The sequence below is a fragment of the Nicotiana tabacum genome, chromosome 17 (assembly GCF_000715075.1).
Source record: "Nicotiana tabacum cultivar K326 chromosome 17, ASM71507v2, whole genome shotgun sequence".
In the NCBI taxonomy this organism is placed as follows: domain Eukaryota; kingdom Viridiplantae; phylum Streptophyta; class Magnoliopsida; order Solanales; family Solanaceae; genus Nicotiana; species Nicotiana tabacum.
The window spans coordinates 49,332,424-49,341,709 of NC_134096.1; the positions used below are offsets into that span (position 1 = coordinate 49,332,424).

General features: G+C 36.1%; 2 protein-coding genes across 2 annotated transcripts; one reads left to right on the forward strand and one right to left on the reverse strand.

Moving 5' to 3' along the window:
• The first annotated feature begins 419 nt into the window (after positions 1 to 419).
• On the forward strand, positions 420 to 1,524 carry LOC107782771 (uncharacterized). The gene is made up of 3 exons (XM_016603712.2): positions 420 to 611; positions 698 to 1,080; positions 1,242 to 1,524. Exons 1-3 carry the CDS (start codon positions 551 to 553, stop codon positions 1,434 to 1,436), a joined length of 639 nt encoding a protein of 212 aa, XP_016459198.2. The 5' UTR covers positions 420 to 550; the 3' UTR covers positions 1,437 to 1,524.
• Positions 1,525 to 3,458: 1,934 nt separating this feature from the next.
• Positions 3,459 to 7,996, reverse strand: LOC107782788 (RNA demethylase ALKBH9B-like). Its single transcript, XM_016603727.2, has 6 exons — positions 7,735 to 7,996; positions 5,423 to 6,481; positions 4,695 to 4,780; positions 4,134 to 4,444; positions 3,988 to 4,059; positions 3,459 to 3,901 (listed from the first exon to the last, which is right to left on the reverse strand). Exons 1-6 carry the CDS (start codon positions 7,904 to 7,906, stop codon positions 3,616 to 3,618), a joined length of 1,986 nt encoding a protein of 661 aa, XP_016459213.2. The 5' UTR covers positions 7,907 to 7,996; the 3' UTR covers positions 3,459 to 3,615.
• Positions 7,997 to 9,286: the final 1,290 nt, after the last annotated feature.

Below are 9,286 nucleotides of genomic sequence, written 5' to 3' on the forward strand. Positions count from 1 at the left end.
TTTGCCCCTCTTTTTTTTTTAATACTCAATCAATGCCAATCAAATGAAATCAAACTAAGCTATTAAACCAAGCCAATCAAAGCTAATTCAAGCCAAGCCAAGCCAAGTTAAGTCAAGCCAAACCAAGCCAAATCAAGTTAAGCTAAGCCAAATAGGTAATGGGTGGGTAGTAGGATAATTAGTTTTAATTGGGTAGATATATTATGAATAGTCTTCAAATAGGTAGGAAATTATAATTATTTTAAGCTCAATGAGTATTTTGCGTAAATTACTCTATGTGGAAGCCCCTAAAGAACTTGGGCCTAAAAGGCCTGCAGACCCTATAGCAGGAAACCCAACTCCAAATCCCAACGGCTAGTTATAACGGTAGCATTTTGTTGCCCATTCTCCAACCATTATTCCACTAGTCCTATAAAAAAACTCTATCTCTTTCTACCAATTAATCACTTTTTTATACTCTTCCTTTAATTTCTCTTAATCTGAATACAGCTAGCGCATTAGGAAAGCCAACTTTTCTGCAACCCAAAGTGAATAATCTGCCATTTTTCTAATGGAGACTCCATCATCAACAAGAAGAGTAACAAGATCACAAGTCCTTTCTGATTCCAATAGTAATGAAGATTCAGCTCATTTTCTTTGGTATACCAAAATTTCTTTAACTAATATCTTTTCTTTTTCCTTTTCTTTTATTAAACAGAGATAGTTAAAGAATCTGAAAACAAAGAAGTAACCAAGTCAAGATCAGCTCTCATTGATTTAACAAATTCACCCATTGTTGGGCTAGCAAGTGGGAATTTGGAGACCCCATCATCATTTACAAAAGGAAGTAAGTGTTGTACTCCAGGGTCAGGGGAGGCAATATTGAGGTGTCAAGTGAAGAACTTGTTACAAATGGTTGAGGAAGAAGCTGAAATCTCATTGGAAAAAAGGCAGCCTCTTTTTCATGTAAAAGGTGTTGTTAATTCTCCAATGAGTCTTCTTATTGCTCCTGCAAATACACCACTTATGGATCTCTCTGGTAATGAGTTGCTGCCTCCTGTCACTGCATCTCCTGTACAGGACAACTTTGTCATCTCTCAGGTATATACTAAGTATCAATTTTCAGAAGAGTTTAGCTTCTATACATTGATTGATAATGTAAAAGTTAACTACAAAGATTTATCTGTAATACTAGTATATTTTTATACTATATTTCTTGGTGTTTGATATGAGGTATTAAAGATTTGAATTGTTTATGTTAGATAATGAATGAGATGTTAGAAGTGAAGAAACAAGAGAGTAGTAGTAATATTACAAGATCTCTACTGCTGGATTTTACTGAAAAGTCAGAAGAAGAGGTTGATGAAGAAAATGAAAGACTAATAGTTGATGAAGTATGTGAAGCAATGAACAAGATCAATGTTTACAACTCGATCGGTATGAGTTTGAAGGAGTAGAAGAAGAGTGTGCTGAATTTGCATTTGCCTAAAGGAAACCACTTGCGTTTCCCCGAAGATAACTGAATGAAAAACTTTGTTTTTTTTTCGCTTTCTGTGAAGACACCAATAGCTGAGGTGTTTTAGAAAGTATTACATTCTGTTAAGTTTTGATTTGGACCATTTGATAGTTTGCTGCTAAAATAATTCAAAAATGATCTCTCTCTCTCTCAGGACAGTTTATCATTTAGCTAGAAGGTTCTTTATTCCAAATACTGGCGAATCATCTTCATTCAATGCTAGCTAAATTCAACGTATTGAATAAATTAATCTAGATAAGTACGTATCAAGTTTCCTATTTTAAGGTCCACTTTTATCACTTTCACTTGTATATATTTATTTGATTTGGCACTCCAAAGTTAGGCTGTAAATAATAACTTAGTGTGTTGTTGACACTACACAATCAGTTTCAGGATACATAGAAAAGAGACCGAATAATTTGTTAAAATATAATAAAAATGATTATAATAGAAACTTATTTACCCATTTTCTTTATGTTCAGCATCCCTTAATCAACCCAACGCCGCTCCCCCTCCCATCTCACTCTCATGTATATATGTTACAAAGCCTCTTTTTTCATCACATTTTCAAAAAGATTTCAAAATATTTCTCTCTTTCGTACAAATCAACCCAAATCTCTCCCTCTTCACACAAATCCATCGATATTATCTCTAAAATTGCAACAACAAAGAGTCATTGAGGGAGATTGGTTAATTTTTAGAGTTGTTTTTAGGTAAAATTTTATATTGAATCTCGAAGAAGAAGAAGTTTCTAAGTTATATCACGATTGTATGATAATTGTATCAAAGTTGTATTTGACTTGTATCTGATACATCAATACCTAAAACGATACTAATACAATATTGTATCGGAATTTAAGTTTATAGTTGTGATTGAAACTTGAAGAAGATGAAGAGATCAGCATTGTATCACAATTTTTCAGAACTGTATCACGATTGTATCGTTATTGTATTTGTATCATAATTGTTGCATAAATTTTATCACAAATGTTGCATAAATATATGGCGACCAACGTTTGTGACCAAATTTACATTTGAATTTTGTACGAGCCATTATAATTAGTAATAGTTTTGGTAACGTTTTGAATTGTTGAAAAAACTTTTATCAACTGATTTTTTTTATAGATTTCTAGTTGCAAAGAATTTTTTTTTGTTGCTATTATGGAATTACTTTCCTAATATTATAAGTATAATATGAACATATAATATGTGTATGACATTAAATCAATTCAACCAAAACCATTCAACAATTGAAGCAAAATTATCAGCTTCTTGTTGAAGACGTGCAACTATAGAGGAGAGAGAAGAGGAAATCTACAAGATATTAGGACGCATGAAATGAGGAGAAGTGAAAAAAAAAGAAAAAAAAAGAAGAAGATATAATTGAATTCCTTAACTGAAGGCATTAATAATGGAATGAGATACTTTTAAGGGGGGAATACAATCCTAGATACTTTTTGAAAAATATAAAATCTAGAGAAAATAAATTAATAAGTTCTTATTATAGTATATGTAGGAAAAACTCTTAATAAAAATCTTATTGAGAGAGCATGTAAATATTTTATACTCTGTTTTAGCAATGAAATTTAAGAATTTAGCATTTGACCACCAAGCTCACTAAGCAGATTGTGTAACTTACGAGCATCAATTAACCAAAACACATATCATATCTTCTAATGAAGTGGATACTAAGAAATAAATTCTACCACCAAACCTCCCCTTAGCTTCTTTTTTTAAGTAATGTTAAAAGTCATCCCATAGTTGGAAACAAACAACCTCGACTTATTGCTCATGCCTCGAGTATTCAAATTTTCTAAAACTCAATAAAAGACTTTCAAAGATAAAAAATTATGCTTTACGAAGCACAGTAACTTTGTGTATGCGAAAAGAGCAAAGACATCAAATGAGACAATTTTTTAGCTTTCAGCAGTGCACCAAATATAGAGAAAACAAATCACAGTAGTAAGTGGAAACCAAAACTTCTTTTTCTTTTCCATTTGTAGAAACCGAATCTTATGGATATACTTTTATCAACATCATATGAATTGCACATATAAGCAAAGCTATCAACATTAACCTTCTCCTCCCACCAAAGCAATCAAAATGGTCACAACATGCATTCACTTATTTACAGCCACCCAGACTCTTCGCGTATCTGCAGGTCCTTGTCGATTTCGACCAAAGTAATGTGGTTTGAAATTCCTCTCAATTGATATCTTTACTGTTTCCTTATTCTCTTCTTGTCTTCCCGACTGTTTTCTGGTAGAATGCCTTGATTTAGAGGTGTTTGAATCCTCATATCTATCTGCTTCATAGGATAATGGCTGAAGACCTTGTAAATCCTGCTCAGGAACATATCCCATTGGCCTTTTAGATTCATCCATTCTCCTAAATGTAATTGAGATCCTGTGCATTAAAAAGGTTAATGAGATGTTAGTGTCTTGACAGAAGATTAACCAATGACTAGAAAGGTCCACATGTTCGGTATATACCTCTTAGTAGGAACAGCTGGCACACAGTGTTTAGCCACATCAGCGCCATTTCCCTTCAAGACAAGAACAGACCTGTAGGAATGTTATGTCAAAATTGATAGCAGTCGAAATCTTGCAAGGACAAAGCTAAAACTCAGAAGACTTACCCCACTGGCAAAGGAAGTGCAATTGCACCGGCAAACTCACCAGGAGCCACTGTTTTCAGATTTGATCCAAACACTATATTGCACTCGCTAAGTAATGAGACAGTACAAAATGGACGAACAAACTCATGATTGTCGATATGAGGTGGTATGCAATCCCCCTCTTCATAAATATTGACTATACAGCTGTCTGGGACACAATTTGGAGGCATAACATGCCATCTTACAAGCCTTCTAATCATGACTTTAAGAAGATTAGGCAATGGATCAACAGTTTCAGTCTTGAGAATCCCTGGGGGGTTGCCTTTCTTATCCTGCCATAAAGAAATTAAGTTATAGTCATATCTCTACATTCTTTTTTTTATAAGTGATCTACTCATATCTGTCACAACCTAATTGAATAAGGTCGGAAATCAAGGGAAAAAGATTTTCTCCAGAGATGGACTAAAATCTAAAGCATACAGGCGAGATTCTGAGCCTATCCTCTTTTCTTCTTCCCTTTCCCCCTCCCACTTGGAGCTTGGGGGAGGGAGAGATTAGGATAATTTCAAGTCAAAGACTTACCTTAGCATAGTTGTAGCAACAACCAAATTGGATTGTCACACGTCCTTTACCCCTCATCCACTTCCGTGGCGCTGTATAAGTTCGCTCTAAAACAATCAAAATAGAGCAGGTCAGAGCACGCTAACGCACGGAATTAATAACTGAAGTACAAAACAAATAGGTATTGAAACATAAGGAGGAAGTAGATAGAAAATTTTACCTTCGTCCCACAATCATCAAGGAAAAGGTAAAACCACATCAAATTGATTTGAAGATGTGAGTGGAGACGGAAAAAATCCTTAAATCATTATGATGACCACCAGAAGTGGAATTAAGATTAAGAAGCGAAGTTTGAGGTATAGAAGAAGCATAAATATTTGTCCAAAATGCACATGCCTTAGCAAAGTAACTGATGCACTTTGCACAATTAACTTAAAATCCCCTTAGAACAACTCTAAATTTATGCCTGAGTCTTTGATTTTTGACTTTGTTTCCCGTATTCAGTGCTCAATAAAATTCTGGAATACCTTATCTAATATCTGTTCAATCAGGAAACCATTTCTACGATTTAACAAGAACAATGACTAATTAATTGTGTAATCTACTTCAATTCAAACGAAGCATGAACAAGTTTTCTCTGCTAGATTTAGTGGGCTAAGGCCTCATCATAAAATTCCTGAATACAACAGTAACTTTCATCTGGAAAAGAAAGGAAAAAGAATTCGCAAAGTTAACAAGGAAAAACTGACCTTTTAATTGTCCATTCTTCCCCATCTCCTCAAGTTTCTCTACAAATTTAACAATCCTATTTTGCTCAGCCATGCTAAAGACACCAGTATGTAGCTCCAAGCCATCAAGTATATTCACATATTTCCCATTAACTCTTTCCAAGCAAATGAAATCCTTTCTCCTCTTTACATTACAAAACCGAATGTGCTCTATTTGCTCCCTTGACAATTCTGTTTTTCGCTTAGTCTCCTGAATAGAACTTTCCTGTTCATTTACACCATTGCCATTACCTAACTGACTGCTCCAGCTAGTCGACTCACTAAAGTCCTCAGCATCAAGCTCATCCTCCTCAGCCATATCTGCCCATGACATTTTCATCCTCGGGCTTGCCGCAGGTATAAGTGAACTGAATGTTTTACTTCTCGAGGCCTCTTCAACAGGTCGTGATAAACGATCTGCACCACCTACATAACTATCCGATCTATTATTCCTACGCACCGATGCCTCGTCAAAACGCTCTGGCCCATCTGTGCCGTCTTTCCAACTACCCAATGAGTTTGTATCTGCAGTATCATAAAAGTCAGCACACTCTTTCCAACTCCCAAGTGAATTCTTGTCACAATTGTCAAGTTCTCCGTTACAGTCATTCGAATCAGGAAGTTCTGGAGTAAAAACTGTGAAATTCTCTTGTTGCTTCAAATGTTCTGCACCATTTGTGCCGTCTTTCCAACTACCCAATGAGTTTGTATCTGCAGTATCATATGAGTCAGCACACTCTTTCCGACTCCCAAGTGAATTGTTGACACAATTGTGAAGATTTCCATTACAGTCATTTGAATCAGGAAGTTCTGGAGTAAGAACTGTGAAATTCTCTTGTTGCTTCAAACGTTCTGCACGATCTACACCGTCTTTCCAACTACCCAATGAGTTTGTATCAGCAGTATCATATAAGTCAGCACACTCTTTAATGTTGACACAATTGTCAAGATTTCTGCTACAGTAGTTCGAATCAGGAAGTTCGGGAGTCAAAACTGTAAAAGCCTCTTGTTGCTTCAATCGTTCTGCATCACCAGCAGCCTCTGCAGTCATAGCAACACTCTCTGATCGGAGAACTCACTAAATCTATAATTTCTTCTTTATCATAATCCACACAACATAAGAATGAAATATTAAAAAATCAGTTTGCCACACCACATCATTATCCACCTAAGAAATTTCTAGCTTTCACAACTTATCTACAAACTATATGCATACTATGTTGAACCAACACGTCGAGTCATGTAATGTTATGTTCCACATTGGATTTGTAAGGACATTCAAATGGGTTCATAAAAGTCTTGGTTACTCCACATATTGCGCTTTAAGCTCTTCCATTAGATGCTCAGTTTCTCTCATATAGTATCATAGTCAAATTTTGTTATTCATGCTTTACACCCTTAAGTCCCCATTAAAGTCCATACCTGAAACTAGGTCGAGTTATATTTGCAGGAAACTGTTATATAATATCAAATCTCACATTGGTATATAAAGACACTTAGATGACTTTACAAAGATCTTGAACTACTTCACCCATTGACTAAAATGCTCTAGGGCTACAAAGATACTTATCAAATCATTAGCACTACATGAATCTTGGCTGGATCTTGGTAATCGGATAGCTGGATAGTTGAGACACAGGAGTAACAGTGTGGAGATACCAAGTTCAAATCCCAACCACCACATTCAGTGTGAGCTCATCTGCTCAAACCTTGGTGGACAAGATTCTTGCTCCCGTGCTTATGGGTGCTAACAGGCCCACAAAGTCAGGAATTTATGCAAGGGGATTTAAAAGAAGGAAAAACAAAAGAAACTAGAATGCCACACATGGAATTTGAAGTTGTGACTAATGCAATTGTTTAACACCCTTTGCCACTACACTAGAATCTAGAATCTTACCTAATGTCAAGGGGATTCAATAGTTTATATATAACCAAAAAAACTCGTTTTTGCCCTATTTGCACAATATAATTTTCCGATGAACGGGATTCAATTGAACCCCAATGGCTCTATGCCTCTACATAGCTCCGCCGACCCAAGTTGGCTGGTTCACCACCGTATCGAAAAGCAGAAAAAACATAATGGGGTTTCAAAAAAGTTTCACAATAAAGAGGAAAACCCAAAAGCTGGAGAATTTATGCATATAGGGAGCATTGTGAGTAAGTGTATTGAGGTAACGCACAAAAAGCTGGTGAATTTAATTTATGCATAATGTGAGTGTGCGAACATTACCAGTTCCTTAAAAAGGTTACAACATTAATACAAAAATTTAAAAGGGATAAAAAGAGAGAGTTACCAAGGTCGAGGGATCGAATGCAACAGGAGAGTGTGAGCGTACAGCTTTGGCAGAGGCCATGAGAGAGAAAGGGGAACCAATTAGATAGAAACTCAGAGGCAATTAGGAGTTCGTCGGCGGTGTAGCTGAGGAGAAAAGGATCGATTTTTCGGCTTCGTCGGTGATCGGACATGGCGGCGAGTTGACTCGGTGAATTAGAGAGGTCGAGTCAATGACTATGGGATAGCAGGTAATGCAAATTATTTATTTAAAATATTTGTTTCAGCTTAATATATACAGTAAAATATTACTACTACTCAAAAAAGAACTAGGATTGGAAGGGTAAGTTTAAGTCGAAAAGGGTAGAATTGTCGGTTCATGTCAGAAAACAGAAGCGGTTGAGGTTTCGGAGCACACCCCGGCATTGATAGAAAGGGCGATGCCAATTAAATTTTTGTTTATCCTCAAAATCGGATAACAATTAAACTTATAATGTAAATTTAAAAATACATAATTTTACTTAATACTAATTGATAAATATAAAGATTTAAAACAGAACTAAACTATAAGGCAAATCAAACCAGTGTTTGAATAAAACTCAGCCCTCGAGTCGGAGTACTCTCGAACGGATTGATGCAAGGATAATAAAAATATGATAAGATGAAGAACAAGAGCGTGAGCGAGAAAGAAAATTATATAATTTTTTTCTTAGTTGTCCCTACAAATAGTTAGAACTCCCCTTTATATAGTAGAGGAATTCTACATATGATACAATTCTAATTACAGAAGGAAATCCCATGATTAACTAAACAACCGTTCTTGATTTGATCTGTTCCGAGATTTCCGACATGATCTTCGGCCAGTCGCAGATATCTCGCTTTTTTGTTATTACGCTATCTTTGGTATTGCTCGATGCCTGTCTCGTTTGGTCTCGATTGTTGTCGGCCTCGATCTTGGCAGGTGCCTCGAATCCCGATCTTGGTACCTTGTCTTCGTGCCTTGATCCGATCCACTTCGGAGTCGCCCTTCGATGCAAACTCCCGGTCTTGGTCAAACAGTAAAATTGGGTGGGCCCAGTTTTAACTGTATATAGATAATCCCCTCATTTTTTTGGAGTGTAATGACAAGAAACAAATTAAGCCTTCGATTTTCTACCTCGACCTATCATGACGTCATCCTTGTGACGTAAGCGACGGAAGTGACTGAAACGTCCTGCCTGTACAGTTTTCTAGGTATTAAATGTGCGTCAGTCGATGGTCGGCCATCGTCAATATTGAACCGTCGTTGTGAAATTTATAAATAGCCCCCATCTCCACCATTTCGAACTTTACTTTCAGATTCTTAATCTTTAAAGCTTCTTATATCTTCTAACCTCTTCATCTGCAAATCTACGATTGTCATTGTTACCATCTTCTCAAAACACCAAATATTATCATCTTCATATAATTTTTAACTTCAAATCCATACAAAAAATGGCAAAAACATCAAAGACTGTTCCTCAAAAGGAAAATGCTTCTTCATCGCAGCCGGCCGGCGACAAAACACCGGTGGAGCCACAACCTAAAGAATGTGT

Bases quoted from the DNA above. Each gene is read 5' to 3' on its own strand.
- LOC107782771 (XM_016603712.2), top strand. From the start codon at position 551: ATGGAGACTCCATCATCAACAAGAAGAGTAACAAGATCACAAGTCCTT. The intron at 612-697 runs GTAATGAAGATT...TTTATTAAACAG, and splicing joins AGTCCTTTCTGATTCCAATA to AGATAGTTAAAGAATCTGAA. The intron at 1,081-1,241 runs GTATATACTAAG...TGTTTATGTTAG, and splicing joins ACAACTTTGTCATCTCTCAG to ATAATGAATGAGATGTTAGA.
- LOC107782788 (XM_016603727.2), bottom strand. From the start codon at position 7,906: ATGTCCGATCACCGACGAAGCCGAAAAATCGATCCTTTTCTCCTCAGC. The intron at 6,482-7,734 runs GTAACTCTCTCT...CTATGACTGCAG, and splicing joins CATTCGATCCCTCGACCTTG to AGGCTGCTGGTGATGCAGAA. The intron at 3,902-3,987 runs GTATATACCGAA...TTTAATGCACAG, and splicing joins CCAGCTGTTCCTACTAAGAG to GATCTCAATTACATTTAGGA.